The sequence below is a fragment of the Rattus rattus genome, chromosome 13, assembly GCF_011064425.1.
Source record: "Rattus rattus isolate New Zealand chromosome 13, Rrattus_CSIRO_v1, whole genome shotgun sequence".
NCBI classification, from domain to species: Eukaryota; Metazoa; Chordata; class Mammalia; order Rodentia; family Muridae; genus Rattus; species Rattus rattus.
The window spans coordinates 20544154-20561487 of NC_046166.1; the positions used below are offsets into that span (position 1 = coordinate 20544154).

General features: G+C 42.2%; 1 protein-coding gene across 1 annotated transcript in view; it reads right to left on the reverse strand.

Moving 5' to 3' along the window:
- Positions 1-2120: 2120 nt before the first annotated feature.
- Lpl (lipoprotein lipase) overlaps positions 2121-17334 on the reverse strand; it is a 21576-nt gene continuing 6362 nt past the window's right edge. Inside the window, exons 2-9 of the mRNA XM_032919259.1 lie at positions 15982-16142; positions 11888-12067; positions 9666-9777; positions 8489-8722; positions 7594-7836; positions 4982-5102; positions 3322-3504; positions 2121-2235 (exon numbers count right to left, since the gene is read on the reverse strand). Coding sequence (XP_032775150.1) covers positions 2130-2235; positions 3322-3504; positions 4982-5102; positions 7594-7836; positions 8489-8722; positions 9666-9777; positions 11888-12067; positions 15982-16142 — 1340 coding nt within the window. The 3' untranslated portion in view covers positions 2121-2129. The remainder of the gene's footprint in view (positions 2236-3321; positions 3505-4981; positions 5103-7593; positions 7837-8488; positions 8723-9665; positions 9778-11887; positions 12068-15981; positions 16143-17334) is intronic.

Sequence of the window (17334 nt, forward strand, 5' to 3'; positions counted from 1 at the left end):
TTGGTAGGGGTGCTATATCCCGATGGTAAAAGAACTAGTTACAATGGCCAGCTGTTTCAACTGCTAAAGAAATGGATCTGACTCCCGGCACAAAAAAATGTTGTCTCTATTAGACTTCAAGAGAACTCTGAGAAGGTCTCAATTTAAAACCTCAGAGATCTAATGAAAATAAGAGGCCCTTCCTAATTTTAGACCATGACTAAATGGGTCACATGGAGGAGTCTTGTATGGTTGGGAACAAATGATTCCTTCTTAAGGGATACAAGACGGCGTGCTTCTCCTCTCTGCTGTCTTCTGATGCTGGAGGACATGCTATCGGCCATTAGGTTCCTCACGTTGTGTTAGCCACCTTTTAATATTTGACACTGTCTTCTATTTAACTAACAAGATATAGCTGGGATTAATACTCAGGAAAATCCACTTTCAAACACCCAAACAAGGGTATTTTTTTTTAAATAAAATTTACTTCAGTTTCTTCGGTCTTCAAAGAACTCAGATCCTTTCTTCTCTTGTTGGTTTGTCCAGTCTGAGGAAAAACAGAAGAAAGGCTATTTAATCATCTGCTTTGTCTTTTACAAATCTGTCCCCTTCCCAGCACTGTCATGAGAAAGTGACATCCAGAACAGAGCTTGTGTGGTTCAGATAATACATCTGGAAAACTAGTAGCCTCCTGGGGCGTAGACACGCTTGGTGCACATATACATAGGCCCCCATCTGAACATCATCTTCAAGAAGACCGGGTCACGTGGTGACAAAAGTCCCAAAGCTTTCCTATGCTCTAAACACAGTGAAAAGCCTGCTTCATTCGTTCTTTGTGAGCCTTCTGAAGAGTTAGCAGGGGATGTTAGACCGAGAGTCTGTGAGTTGAAAACCCCTGAAGAGCATTGTCTGACTCATAACCCTAAATTTAAAGGGCATTTAAAGAAAGGACTTCCTTTGTATCTGTTGTTTAGAATCCTTTGAACAGACCATAGACACATCATTAGACCTCAGAAAATTTCTTAGAAACAGGGCTACCTGAGGACCTCATAAATAATTGAAGGTATTTCCCATGTTTGTGATATGAAAACATATAAATGCCATGTATGTATAGTGACAAAGGTTATATATAAAATGTTACTGATAAGGCCTTATTGGTCTCACCTTGCTTTTGTCTGGTTTCCCTCATCTATCCATGGTGAGCACATATACGTTATATTTAAGTGGACATTTAAAATGAGGTGCTCATAATAGAGTCTTTAATATTCTTTTCCTGAAGAAGGTAACATTATTTGGTACTTCTGTTTATTATAATGGAGAAAACAAGATAAAGCAAAAGCAAATGCTTTTTCTATTTCCCAGTGACTATGTCATTGTTTCTGTTTCACTGCTTCTGTAGTACTATCTAATATCTTCCTTTAATATGTGTAACCTATTAGCACTTGGGGTCTGGCAGGAGAGCGAGGGGGAGGGATAAAAACAGTGTATCCTCAGAGCTCCGAGAAAGGAGAGGGAAGGTCACATGCTTGGTCTCCACTTAGCATTGACGTGCTGGAAAGATTCTGCTGCCAGCTGCCATTGGGGATTAGCCCCAGAGGTCATGTTGGACGAGCCAGCAGTTGTTTTGAGATAGGAGAACAGTTTTCCTGTACTCTTACGCCATTTTCTCCCCATATTTGGGGTTTTGACAAAGTTTAGGTCTCCCCTGTGGGAGACCTATGTCCTGGAATCTGTGGCTATTAGAGAAAGAAGGTGACCGTGTGGCTACAGCTGATATGAGATGCTTTCACCCCTAGGTATGAACCCTGGGCTGAACCCACGGCCATAAGAGGTCCCTGCTCTTCAGATAGCATCTGTGTAGCTAACAGACTTGCAGTAGTGGGAAATGCTGAAGTGAGGGCTTGTGGATGGTTCAAGAAGTAAAAGTTAACTTGTGTGTCTGGGATGAATGTCAGCACAGTACGGAAGGAAAAGTAGCACTTAAAAAATAAAAAGAAAGAAAGAAAGAAAGAAAAAAAGCAAGTGAGCATGAGATAAGAAAGAAGGACTAAGAGAGAAGCCCTAAAGATAGTGACTAGAGAAGCTGCAGGGTAAAGAGCTAGGCAGATGCCACTTCAAGAGCATGCTTAAAGAGCTTCGGTTCAAGATGCTCACCAGCCCGACTTCTTCAGAGACTTGTCATGGCATTTCACAAACACTGCAGCGTCCTTTCCTTTCTGCAGATGAGAAACTTTCTCCCTGGCACAGAAGATGACCCTGTGGAAGAAAGTAGATGTGAGCATGCCACCCAGAACAATAAGAACAACTGTTCAGATGGGTCAAGACCAGTCACATCCATGGAACCATATTAGGTAGCTGCAGTGGGCGTTGATATTTCCAATAGTTAAGGGTGCCTTGCCTCTCAGGTCTGACCAGCAGAGGAGTTACAGAACCACCTCTTAGGACTGCTATAGGAGAATCAGGGAGTCAGCCTTCAACTGCTTTGGGAACAGAGGCTATGTAGAATTTTTCTATCCGTAGCATTTCTTACAAGTTTTTGTATAAAAGTAAATGACGATGACGACTAGTACTACTACTACTACTACTACTACTACTACTACTACTACTACTACTACTATTACTACTACTACTACTATCAAATTTCTCAATTCTACCTTAAAGAGTTATTCCTATCAATGGTATGGTCACAAAATTCCTGGACAAGTGTGTAAACATTTTAATTCTATGAGGGCTCTTTATGCAAATTATTTGTTCTATATTTTGTAACTGTTTTGTGCTTGCAAGAAATAGTCCTAGAAGAATACGTAGATTGCCCACTTCTGATCCCAGCTCTCATTCAAAATCATCATGACCAGTTCAGGGCTAGCATCTCTAACCCCCAAATCTAAATTCCCAGATGTTCCAAAATCCCAATCTTTTTGAATACCAAAAAGATGGCACACATTGGAAGTTTCACACTATGACCTGAGGTGATGTGTGGGAGTCAAATTGCAGTCACTGAAAAGGTTCAATTTACCTTCAGACTGTGTGTAGGACTGTGAAATACACATCTCCTATATATCTCATTATATTTGGGCAAAAATAGATTAAAAAAAAAGAAAGAAAGAAAAGTCCAAACATTTCCATTCCAAGTGTGCAAGTGTAATTGGTACTCAATAAATTCCTCTGTGTGGCCATGAAAGAATATTCCTGAATCATTTCTGGAATAATTAGCTCAGTCCCACAGGATTGAAAAGGAGGGTTCCTAACATTCCACGTGCATGTTGAAGGCTCCCGAAAGGTCCCCCCCAAACACTGACAGAGTCTGTGCGAAATGGGTGAGAGGACATTCAGGTCCATTACTTTTTCTGAGTCTCTCCGGCTTTCACTCGGATCTTCTCGATGACAAAGCTGGGGCTGCTCCACCAGTCTGACCAGCGGAAGTAGGAGTCGTTCTTCCACTTAAGCTTCATCATCAGCAATTCCCCGATGTCCACCTCCGTGTAAATCAAGAAGGAGTAGGTTTTATTTGTGGCGACCTCTGGCCTGAGTGAAAATTCCACAAAGTTGGTTACTTCTAGAAATCAGCCTTTTCTCCTCCCTAAATGTAAATAGCTTTATTGTTTGGATGATATTTTAAAAATGCAGAACATGTCGGAGATGAATGTCAGCAGCATTTGGCTGCTTAAGATCCTGCACCCCCCCCCCTTTTCCTCCTAATACTAAGAACTAGTACAGTTCTTAAGGGGAAAAGACCATTTGCCAGTTTCCTGTATCTCTTTTTATCTTATACATGTGCTCCCTTGACTACGAAGTATATATTCAGTCCTCTTCTTCGCTTTATGACAATCATGTTTACCTACTTTTCAAGAACTCTAATTTTTAGAATCCGTATTGATTTTACTGCCATGATGAAGCATAACTCACATGACCTTTGCCTCAGTGTTAATTAGCACTCAGCTGATGGTATGTATTCCATAATAAGTATGCCACACTTAAAATTTTAAAAACATTCCACTGAGTATTTCTTCAAGGATCCATTGTACAAGAAACCTTATTCCTTGTAACCATAGCTATGGAAAATTATTTCCTCGCTGTCTTCCTTGCATGGAAAGTTTTTGCAACCAATGATACAACCAGTAGATGTGTGTTCTGCACAGTCACATTATAGTCACTGTGCATTTTAAAACCTGTGTTTATTTAGGATTTATTAAAAGGTATCATGACATTTTCTCTAATCAAAACTGAGTAATACTTTGCCATGTGCATTTTACTTATGCTATTTTCTATATCTGTCTGTCTATCTATCTATCTATCTATCTATCTATCTATCTATCTATCATCTATCGTCTTATCTATCATCTATCTATCTATCTATCTCTATCTCTTATCTATCATCTATCTATCTATCTATCTATCTATCTATCTATCTATCTTCGTCTTATCTATCATCTATCTATCTGTGTATGTTAGTAAACTGACTTCCTGTTACAATTGTTTTTTGTTTTTTTCTTGGCGATACTGGGACCACATTCAAATGATAGGTAAGTGCTCACCTCCCAGCCACATCCCTACTTCATAACTCTTTTTTGGGGAACTTATCTATTTTATCAGTGCTTCTTTAAAAAAAAAAAAGACCTGAAATGTTGAAGGAAAATACAAAGTATAGAGTAAACAAATATAAAAGATTAGAAAGCAGTGTTTTTTCTTACAAAATGGTGCAAGATCTCCATTTCTGAATTCTAATTTCCTTTTCTTCTTTTGGTATGCTGAAACAGGGTCTCTCTACATAGACCAGGCTGGCCTTGAACTCACACAGATCTACCTATCTATGCCTTCTAAGTGTTGGGATTTTAAAGCTATGATCTACCATATCCAGCTAAATTCTAATCTCTTTAAACTAGAATTTCTTTTCATGGGAGGTCAGGAATAGTGAGCACCTCTGTTTCCTAGGTCAAGGGTTCTGGCAAGGAACAAGGCTGTGACCTAGCCACAGGTTGGAGACAGTCCCAGAGATACTCACAGGGTGAAGGGAATGTTCTCACTTTCAGCCACTGTGCCGTACAGAGAAATCTCGAAGGCCTGGTTGTTTTGCTTGTCATTCTCAGTTCCAGAAAAGTGAATCTTGACTTGGTAATGGAATACTGTAGGGGAGGACATCGGAACAAGGCATGTCAGTCTTCGTGAAAACATGGTTCCCAGAGGATCGAGCAATGCAGACGCACAGAACATGTCTTCTGAGCACCCAAACAAGAAGTGCACCTATTGCACCTGAAGTGCTTCGGAAACAGCTTTTGCTGAAAGTGATGCAGACCTTATGTGCTTTTCAGTGTGGCTATAGTGCATGGGAGTGACCCAACTTGTGTCTGAATTGCCAACCAAACACACCCAGAAGCTCTCTGTGACTTCCCCTTACCTTGGCCACCCTATATTTCAACATCTGTGCCAAACATATTTGGTATTTGCTACTGTGTTACTGTTACTGTGTGTGGCCTTGTTTCTTGCCATTTCCTGGGTACATTGTACCACCCGCAGCCCCATCTCCTTCTGTTCCTTCACCATCCACACAATGAGGCACGTGGCACACACAATACAGTGAATTACTGTGAACAACCAGAAAAGCCCTGAGGTCTGTCTTACAATGCCAGGTCCCAAATTGTCCTGACTTAGGAAATCCATCAGGAAGCAGGAATTTCCGTATCTCTTTCCTTTTCTACCCCACTTATCTGCCAAAACCCTGAGTACAAACACAGTTACTGTGACCAAGGTGGGGATCATTCTGAGGGTTACTTTCTGTACCCCAAGATTCCGATGCATATTTTTTATTACACTGCTATCTATTAAATGGAATTTCTCTTATGCTGAGACCCAACATCCTTAACTCTAATGGCAAAGAGTAGATCAAAACTAGATTTTGATGTTACTTTGGATATTTATTTTTCTAAAAAAAAAAATTCAGTACATTTTATTGTGGTTTCTTGTGATAATCTATATTAAGTTTAGCTCTTTGTTTTAAGTGATGTTGTGCATGCGTGTGTGCATGTGTGCATGTGTGCCCAGCTGGCCTCAAAATCACTATGTAGTTGAAGATGTCCTTGAACTCCCGATCTTCCTTCATGTATCTCCCAAGGGCAGAGTATTACAGGCACGAACAACTATGCCATCCTCATAGCTCATTTTATAATGAAAGTAAATAGCTAGGTAACAAAAACAGAAAAACCAAACGACCAAACCCCATGATTACTCAAACCTAAAGATAAATCATCTGGTGTCTAAGGCAGTGCTGTAGGTCACCACAGGAGAGGCTGGTGCTAGGGATTGCTTTTGTGTCTCTAGGAAGTCCAGACAGAAGCCTGGGTGACCCCGTGTAAGCCTCTCCATTTCTAGAGTATGGTCTCCTCCATGCCACACACGGTTCTAGAGTTAGAGAAAGTTCTCTCACAGCCTTCAAGGTTTCTTTGAATGCCATGTGCTCCAATATCTGGGCCACCTGGTGTACCTACAGACATATTTTATCTGGGAAAGCTATTTAATAAGTGCCCTTCCTTCAGGCTTCAACCAGGGCTCTGCCAAAGGCAGTTTGTCCAAAATCAGTCTCTGACACCAGATGTATCTTAGCATACAACCTTCCTTCCCCACGTATGTCTTTTGGTCAAGCTTTAAGTTCAAGTTTGAAATGAGTTCATGGCCAGATGGACATATAACTTGGCATTCTTGCTTCCCTAATGTGCTCGCTAGTTTTATGTCAACTTGATAGAAGTTACGGTCATCTTAGAGAAGGAAACCCAATTGAGAAAATACTTCTGTAAGATCACTCTGCAGGCAAGTCTGTAGAGTATTTTCTTAATTGATGGGAGAGGGCCAGGCCCATTGTGAGTGGTGCTACCTCTGGGCTGGTGATCCTGGGTTCTTTAAAAAAGCAGGCTGAGTAAGCCATTAAGCTCTACTCCTCCCTGGCCTCTGCATCAGCTCCTGTCTCCAGGTTCCTGTCCTGCTTGAGTTCCAGCCCTAACTTCCTTTGATGATGAACAGTGATGTGAAAGTGTAAGCAGAAAGAACTCTTCCCTCCCCAAGTTGCTTTGGTCATGGTATTTCATCACAGCAATAGTAACCCCCACTAAGACACTTGAAAGATTTGAATTGGTGGTTTGTGACTTTGTGTAAAGCAAATTTTAGAAGTGACAAATGTCCAATGAAGTTCCAGAGAGCAACTAATTTAGCCTTTGTTGGCTACGTGGTCTTTTTTAGATAATATGGAAATAAATGTGTCTGACCATATTCAAATAAAACTTTATTTACAAAAGCAAGTGGTACACTGAATTGGGCCAAAGGACTAGAGTTTATAATCTCAGAGTGATGGTTCCAAATTAGCTCTCTCTCAGTACTAATGGCTGGTCACAGCTACAGAGAAGGCTGGCTGCAAATTCAAGGCTGAGCGCTGGGGTCTTGCTAGTGTGGGAATCAAGAGCTAGGTGAAATGGACTAGTGAAAACCCTTCTGTATTAACAGAGGCACAAGTGAGGCTTCCGGTCTTAGTAACATCACTTCATTAACAATTCTAATAGACAGACTTGGCCCATGATAACAGAGACGGCACTAAACAATTTCCCCTCCTTCCCACAGCTTCCAGCTTACCTTTGTAGGGCATCTGAGAGCGAGTCTTCAGGTACATCTTGCTGCTTCTCTTGGCTCTGACCTTGTTGATCTCATAGCCCACGTTGTTACAGCGATTCTTTCTGCAACTCAGGCAGAGCCCTTTCTCAAAGGCCTCCTTGGAGTTGCACCTATATGCCTTGCTGGGGTTTTCTTCATTCAGCAGGGAGTCGATGAAGAGATGGATGGAGCGCTCGTGTGAGCACTTCACCAGCTGGTCCACATCTGGGCAAAGAGACATGGGAAACTGCAGTTCTCCAGAAATGGCCTTGCACGAGGTCAGACTCGGTGTCAGGCTCTGCTTTAGGATGTGTTCTTGGTGGCAACTGCTCATCCCCCTCCTTAACTGTCAAGTTGACCATTAGAAGTTGACAAGAACTTTTGACCCTTGCCATTTTATATTTATGAATGTTTATAAAGCCATAATAGACGACACCTGAGGGAGAACTTAATTCCCTCTAGCTTAACACAAACTTCCCTTTATTGAAAATGTCTACCACTTCTAGGGGCTCCTAAAAGCACAGTTCCAGAAACCACACCATAAGGGGGATAATTGTTAAATTAGTAGTTGAGGGGTCAGAGGACAAACTGTGTCCTTGCCTTCCACCTTGTCTGATTCTAGGGAATCTCCTATCTGCCTCCCACTTCACTGTGTCCAGATTACAGCAAACACTGGTGCATCTGGCTTTTATGTGGGTTCTGTTATCTAAATTTAGGTCCTTACACATGCATGGCAAGTGCTTTACCCACTGAGCCATCTTCCCTCCCCACAAGTGTGTGTATTGAAACGACATACTGTAGAGGCAGGGAACAGGATACAAGGTCATCGGGACCTAAGCCTCAAGACTCACATTTAAGTGACTTGTAGTTTACTCACCTCCAAGCCCCTTCTCTGCAATTACACGAATGGCTTCTCCAATGTTGCATCCTGGCTGGAAAGTGCCTCCATTGGGATAAATATCAACATGCCCTACTGGTTTCTGGATCCCAATACTTCGACCAGGTGACCCCCTGGTAAATGTGTGTAAGACATCTACGAAATCCGCGTCATCAGGAGAAAGGCGACTAGGGGCTTCTGCATACTCAAAGTTAGGCCCAGCTGGATCCAAGCCTTGGGGGGGAAAGAAAGGAGTCGCATGGAGTTTTAAAGTCTGTAGTAAGTTCAATCCTCGCATCAGCACCTGCTCTTCGGGGTGTAATTGGAAGTCTGAAATTCCTATCAGCTCCAAGATTGGATCTTTCAGTGGCTAAGAGTCAAAAAAGCTGCTTCTAAAATGGAATCTCACCCATTCTCTCTTTCTTGCTCTCTCTCCTTCTTTCTCATCCTCCAAGGTTAGCCTCAAACTCTCGGTTCTCCTGCCTAAAATTCCACAGTGCTGTGATTACAGATGTACGCCAGTGTGGCCCACATATTTAAGTCTCCCCCACCCTCCACCTTTCTCCAGATGCTCCCATTACTAGAATGGCTTTAAATACACACTGTAGCTGACAGTGGCTTTGAACTTGCTGCCTTCACATTCTGAGTGTTGGTGTTACAAGCATGCACCATCAGGCCTAACATGCATTTCTTCAACTGGCCAGTCTACAGAGATTTTTCACACCTAATGGCCTAATATCCTCTTGTAGGTTATTTCTGAGATTAAAGGTCTCAGACCTACAATCATTCACTGATCAATTCTTTTCTACCTCTCTCTACACCAAACCATTTATAACCACTTTCTAGATGATTGTCTTATTCCAACGCTCTCTAGAAACAATCCTTTTTAGTCTCCCTGGTGCTATTCGAGAGGGAGACATCTATGGAACAGAGGAAGGTGAGAACTCTTTCTCAGAGGAACGTGTCGGTCTTCATGTTTAATGCTGTTGTCTACTCCTGTGCCACCGTCAGTAGATTGAAAGCTATCCTCAAACAAGAGATGATGAATACTGGGGACAAGTTCCCAACAGCATGTACATGGGTATCTAATGGAAGCAGCTCTGATTCTCTTTCAGAATGATGGTCACATTGCTTCTTGTGATAAATAAACAAAACGAAACAACAAAATGCCTCTTACCAGTAATTCTATTGACCTTCTTGTTGGTCAGACTTCCTGCCACGCCAGCAGCATGGGCTCCAAGGCTGTACCCTAAGAGGTGGACATTGTCTAGTGGGTAGTTAAATTCTTCCTGGGGAGAATAAATGAAAAAGGTTTTGATGTAGCTCTTAGTCAAACATCAAAACTAAAAGTAGTAAAAATGAACATAAATGTTGGTTTAAAAAAATTGGCACTACTGTAAATGAATTTTAGTGACTTCTTGTTATAGCTAAAAGACACGAATACTCTGTGGTGTTGAGACTTTTTCCTTTATGACAACTTGAAACTAGGAAATTTTCTAAACATCTAAAAATATATGTGTATTTTTCAAACATCTAAAAAATATATATTATAAATATGTACTACATAGTAGATGTATGCATGTATATAATGTGATATAATATATAAGTGTATATTTAAAGTTTTGCACATTATCTGCTTATCCTAATATCCTGCATCCTGTTATTCCTTGAAGTTAGCCAAGCCATGACTAAAGCAGACAAAAGAAAATGAGAAGAGACCCCAGACATGTATGACTCCGTTTTCTGCATCAGCAGGTGTGGTGGTTTGAGCGAGAATAGTCTCCAGAGACTCATGTATTTAAATGCTTGGCCCTCAGTAGTGGAAGTGTTTGGGGAGCATTAGGAGGTATGGCCTTGTTGGAGGAGGTGTGTCACTAGGGGGTAGGTTATGAGGTTTCAAAAGCCCATACCCTGCCCAGATTCTCTTACTGCCCAGTGGCTGTACCTTAAGATGTGAGCACTTAAGCCCATATGTGATGCCCATATGCCGACTGCCATGCCCCTGCCTTGATGGTCAAGTACTCTAACCCTCTGAAACCCTAGGCCCCAAATTAAATGCTTTGTTTTCTAAATTGCCTTGGTCATGGTGTTTTATCACATCAATAGAAAATTAACTAAGACAACAAGGAAGAAGCTTGACCCGGGGAAGCAACCTGGTTCTTTCAAGTTCATTTTGTGTGACTAGCAAAAAAGCCAAGAAAAGAACTTTTGTTTTTTGGTGGTTAATCCAATAAACATAGCATAGATTTTTGCATCTGATTCCCTGGCTGATACAACTCTTTATGAGAGTACTAGTTTACGCTGTGGTAAGAATAACTAGATTATACAGCCAATAAATCATCCAGCCCTGCCACATCTTTTGATATTTCAGTGAATAGATCTTTAGCTATTTAGCTCAGAAACAAACAAAAACAAAACAAGTGAACAAACAAAAACAAGCAAACAAACCTTAAAATTAACTCCCAGCATGTGGTCCCCAAAAGAAGGAAGTGGGGGAAAAAATCTGTAGGCAACTCAATTCCGGACCCTATCTCATGTCCTCTATGTCCACCCAGCTCTCTTTCTGTCTCAGTTCATCCCTGCCCCAAGCCAGGAGGGTGACTCTATGGATCTGAGCTACTCTAAGAGTCAAACACTGTTAACTATTTTGTTAAAGGGTGGTATTCTAACAAGAGTCAAAGCAGGACACAAATACACATGCCAGCCAGCTGAGGGGCAGAGGCGGCTGAACATGCCATCCTTCCTGTCTTAACAAGCAGGGCTTTTGTTTATGCTACCCACTTGGTTCTTAGTCCCAGCAGATCTGTCCACTAAAATATCAAAAGACAGGGCAGGGCAGGATGATTTATTGGCTGTCTAATTTTGTCATTCTTACCTGTGGTGGTTTGAATATGCTTGACCCAGAGAGTGGCACTATTAGGAAATGTGGCCTTGTTGGAGGAGGTATGGCCTTGTTGGAGTAGGTGTGGCCTTATTGGAGGAAGTGTGTCACTGTCCAGGTGGGCAAAGAGAGCTTCCGCCTAGCTGCCTGAAGAAGCCAGTCTCCTTTGGACTGCCTTAGGATCAAGTTAGGCGCTCCTGGCTCTAGCATCATGTCTGCCTGCATGCTGTCATGCTTTCTGTCGTAATAATGGACTGAATCTCTGAAACTGTAAGCCAGCCCCAATTAAATGTTGTCCACTATAAGAGTTGCCTTGGTCACGGTGTCTGTTCCCAGCAATAAAACCCAAACTAAGACACTGTCACAACTTAAAGATGCTCTTGTGAAAATTTGAAATGCTTCAGAAAACACGTTAGCTCTTAGAGAAAAGGCAATAAGATAAAATAAATCAGCCATGCGTCTAGCTATAACCAAGAGTCTTAACCTACACCCAGAAGGCTCCTTCTTCTTAGTCTTACCTCCAACCAGTTGATGAACCTGGCCACATCATTTCCCACCAGCTTGGTGTAGCCGGCAGACACTGGATAATGTTGCTGGGCCCGATACAACCAGTCTACTACAATGACATTGGAGTCAGGTTCTCTCTTGTACAGGGCAGCCACAAGTTTAGGCACCCAACTCTCATACATTCCTGTCACCTAAAAAAGACAGCACAGGATTTCTTCTCACTATAATTCATTACAAAATGACAAACATCTATGAGAAATGAAAAATACAAACTATCATGGAAGTCCATTGGCTCAGGCTGAGAAGTCACACTTCAAGGGGCCCTCTGACACTTTCCTATCCCTACCCCTTCCAGGGCAAATATGAGTATACCAGGGAGAGTGCTAGCCTCAGGAACAGCAGACTGGAAATTATATTGCTTTAAAAAGTTATGTTTTATCAATTAGTAAGACTTTAACAGTTTACACTATTTAAAAAAAAGCTCAGGGTCAACGTATTAAACATTTATAGCCAAATTATAAACTTTTAGAAAAGAAATGTGGTTTAATTACTTTTAATTTCGATAGGAAATGTTTCCCAGAAGAGTCGATTTAAAGATCAGGCCTGCTGGACAAATCTCTGATTTTGGCAGCTCTGGAGAATAATAGAGGTTAAGTTCACGACCTGCCTCAGTTATAGAATTATTTCAAGATCAGCCTTGGGGAATCTTAGTGAGACTGTCCTAAAAAGAAAAGTGGAAAGATGGCCAGGGCCATTGTACAGTGGCGAAGTGCTTGGCTTGCATGTGCAGAGAAGGCCCAAGGCTCAACATTCAAAACTGCATAATTAGAAGAAGGAAGATTATTTTTAAGAGATGCAAATGCAGTACTTATAAAGAATGGTTTGCACTTGCAAACTATTTGTTAAGGATGTTAAGGTCAGGTCACATTGCAGCCACAGTAAAGGCTACCAATTGTTTGTTGAACTTAGAACACTTTGGCAAATGTGCTTTTAATGGAGACCTACAAAAACCAACAGAGCAAAGGGACCCTTGGATACCCAAATCTATGACTCCATCTGGAGTTTTACACTTAAATGATGAGTTCTTTTAGACTCCTGCTTTATTGTTTATGCCTTTATTAGACTAAAAAATCCAAACATGAACTTCACGTCAGTCCCTACACTAGATGACTTTTCACCTAGTTTCTGTGCCCTGTGTTGGGGCAAGGCCAGTTCGAGAGATATGGATTGTGGTTATACCTCTCCTATTAATCAGTTCTGTAAACTAACGTCAGCCTTCCTGGGACACCTGTAACAGAAAGAACAGCTCAAAGCTCCCACATACATTCCCACTTGTGACCAGTCTGGTTCTGATCTCCTTGTGGGTCTACAACTATTTTCAGCATGGAGAGAAAGCAAAGAAGAAATGACACGCAGCTGATGTCAGCCCACCAAAAACCCAGGTAAGCCTCTTTGAACAGGTCTCAGCCAGGATACTTCAAGTTGGGGTTGAGAGCATGTCTTTGAAGGAACTAACTGAACACATGCAGACTGTCCTTCTGGACAGCTGGTCCTATTCTCTTCCCTTCCTGACCACCGCACTGACTCCCTTTTGCAGCTCCCATAGAAGATCAGAAGACGGTGTCATTTCTCCAGAGCATAGTGTTAACTGCCCTGACTCCCACCCCCTAGCCCCAGTGAAACCCAGCTAGTGCAAAGCTCCAGTGGGAGTGGGCAGCTCTCCTGACCTGACAGAAGAGTGCCCTGACTTCCCTGAGTCTGTGCCCTTGGGTGACCTGGAAGCTTATCTCTGATAAGCTGTTTGTTCTAGGTTCTGCTGTACCTTTTTCTATATCAATGTTTCCAAGTTAGGCCGTCTGGAAAAGGGCAGGTGACCAACTTACCTACACTGTTGGGTACTTGAATTAACTCAGTAGCAACTCATCCAACCCTTTTTTTTATTCAACATGAAATAAAGTTGAAAGAAACAAGGAGTTGAGGAGGCCGCACACTGTCCTCTACTCAGAAAAGGTCTTGTTTTCTAGCTTTCTCTACGTACAAGCCTGTGTCAGACAAGCTTTCTGAACCAGAACCCACTCTGCTGCCTGTAGCGGGTGTTTTGACTGAACCCAGCCAGCGTTTGCTCAGATAAGCCAGGATCAGCTGGCTGTATTACGGTTCCAGACAAGGCAAGTCATGCGATAAGGAAACACAGCTGGCCTGATCAACCTCGCCTGAGGCTAGCACTCAAAACACCACGATCTGTGACCTGAAGAACACAGGTGCATTTTGTGAGGCAGTAGGAGCAGGAGCAGCATCTGGCACTATGCTAGACACCGCATTAGTCATGAGATCTTCCTAAGAGAAGGAAAGTCTCCCAGCCCCTCTGCAACTTTCTAAAGCACCGAATTCTTTCAGGGGTCGGACTGAGATGTGTGAGAGTTGAGACTTGCGGTTGCTTCCCATGCGTAAGTGAGCTTAAACTTCTTGGGAAGGGCCATACTATGTACATTGAAACTATACACCTATACACTATGAAACTATACACTATGTACACCTCAAATATAAAGATATCTAACATAACCCACAGTTTATGTTATGTTAGGACTTAGACTTTCATCATATGCTGTATACCATACTAGGTTCAGTCTAGTAAATGATATCTTAAAAACAGAAGCATCTGTATGGATTCTGCTGTCAACATATCCGTAGAGATTATAAATGATTACAATAACAAAACCACTTCAGTGTGTGGGAAGAGATATCTGTATTGGGTGTATATTGTTTTTACCTAATTCTTCTCATTGGAATTTGATATATAGCTATAGCGTTCAAAAGTTGCCTCTGAATAGGAAGACGATGCATCTTTAACCATCTATTTTATATAAATTATTTTTAATGTATAATGCAACCTGCTCACTAGGAATTGAAAATCGTAAAAGTAAATTGAAATACTCGCAGAACAGGACCATGGAAAGCAACTCTTTGGCATACTTGGGAGGGGCTATTTGTGAATGTTTTAAACAAGTAGCTTTAACCACAGCTTGTATTTTTGTTCCTCTCCTTTTTATGTGTATGGGTGTGTTTGGGTGGGTCCATGTGGGACAGCCTGATGCACTGTTCCTCAGGAGCTGTCCACCTTGCTTTTGGAGATGGGACTCTTGATGAGAAATTGGCCAAGAAGCTAGGTTGGCATGTCCGTGAGCTGCACAGATCCATCTGCACCTCCCTGGGATTATAAGGCTATGCCCCTATACCCTGTTTTTTAATTAATTAATTATTTCTTTTCTTTTCTCTTCTTTTTTTCGGAGCTGGGGACCGAACCCAGGGCCTTGTGCTTGCTAGGCAAGTGCTCTACCACTGAGCTAAATCCCCAACCCCTTAATTATTTATTTTTTAAGTGCTGGAATAGAACTCAGGTCCTGTGCCTTTCAAGACAAACACTTTATAGCCTGAGCTACCTTCATAAGAACGTTTTTCAGCCTTCTTCCATGGCAGTTCTCTGATAAGCTCCCTTAAGTTTGTAACTGGGGAGCATGGGGGCCTTAGTGAAGTCTATATGAAGCCCCTTGTTTTACCCTAGGTCAGTAGGCTGAGGCCTAGAGAGGACAAATGATCACATCACAGGGCTGGAGAACAGCCAAGAAGGACCTGAGCAGCTCTTTTGGCCTCCTCTTACTCTCACAGATGACTTTAGGAAAGAGCCTTTGGTGAACGAATGCGAGATTGCATGAATGCATGAATGAATGAATGAATGCATGAATGAATGAATGAATGAATGAACGAATGAACAAACAAATCTTTTCCTGGTTCTGGGGCAGCTCATCCTGTGTATATCAGGATCATGCCAGGCTTCTACTGGCTTCCTGAAACAGTAACACATCCTTATCTAATGTTGAGTGGAACATTCTTCTTCTACCTCCATGAATGATCCAAGGGTAGCAGACAAAGGTGGGCACCAGCTAGGGGAAGGACTCATGAACTTGGGACTATAGGGGCTACCATGAACCAAGATCGCCTCTATTCAAGTTTAGAAGGAAGCTGTCAGAGAGCAGACAAATACAGATGGTGACTTTCCAACAGCTGAGGTCTGATTGATCACTCTTTGCTCCAGAACCACTCTTACCGTCCATCCATGGATCACCACGAAGGTCTTGCTGCTGTGGTTGAAGTGGCAGTTAGACACAGAGTCTGCTAATCCAGGAATCAGATGACAAGTGTCCTCAGCTGTGTCTTCAGGGGTCCTTAGGGCAAATTTACTTTCGATGTCTGAGAAATCTCTTCCCCCTACAGGAAAGGAAATTGGAAGGATTATTTGGTTTTACATTCACAAGAAGCCGATGGCAACAACACCCTTGATTTTTCTAAAGCAGGTTTTCAAAGAGGAACATGGGTCTGTGCTAGCATGAGGACAAAGCATGAAGGCCCAGAGCACCAGAACTCACATAAACGCCAGGTGGGTGTGGTGACCTGCCTGGAAAATGCAGCCTTCTGAGGCAGAGGTGCGATCTTCTGAGTGAGCTCTGGGTTTGATTCTAAGACCCTGCCTCAGAGAATAAGGTGAAAGAGTGATCAACCTCATGCCTCCATATGCACATGTACACACGTGTGCCTGAATTCATGCAAACACCGTTTGCACATGCACATAAAATATTTTTAGAAGAAGAAAAAAAAAAACAAGCCGTGGGTTGCAAGAGAGTGCCCAATGTCCCACTGGTGATAGAGTAGACAGAGATGACCTTAACTGTGACTTAAGCAATCTGACTGCCAGCCCTTGCTCTCAGTCCCTGTCCAGTTAGGGAGCCTGTGGGTGTATTTAATTCACACAAGTGAAGTCTTATGTAGAAATTCCTGAATTTCATCATGTCTCAAGTGACTTGGCCAAGATGGGAAAGACAGGGTGCACTAGCACCCAGGAGTTCTGGTTCAAGTTCAAAGTTTATGCTCCTGGAGAACATTGCATGGAGAACACATAGATCTCATAAGGCATGGTTTCTGTTAGGTTTTGAGTTTTTCCATTTTCTTTAAATATATGATTACTATGTATTTATCTAAGGTTTTCCTATGAGAACACAATCAGACTTACTTAAAGGAAGGACTATTCCCCGCCCCCAGCCCCCCATTAACAGAATTTTAAAGGAAGTTAAGTTGGGAAACATTTACTATCCTAACAGCAACATGTGCTGTCTCCAGCCGTTTCCAGAGAGTGGAGGGTTCGAAGACACCATGGAGTGTGTGAGCCACAGGCAATACATTCTCTAGGTAGCTCTCCTCTTCCTTTTGTTCTTAGAATGTTTCACACGAAGTTAGACCTCTAAATTACAGCAAATCTTAGCTAGGTGGTGGTGGTGCATGCCTTTAATTACAGTACTTGGAAGGCAGAGGCAGGGAGATCTCTGTGAGCTTGAGGCTAGCTTGGTCTATATAGTGAGGTTCGCGACAACCAGGACAACACAGAGAAACCATGTCTCAAAAGACC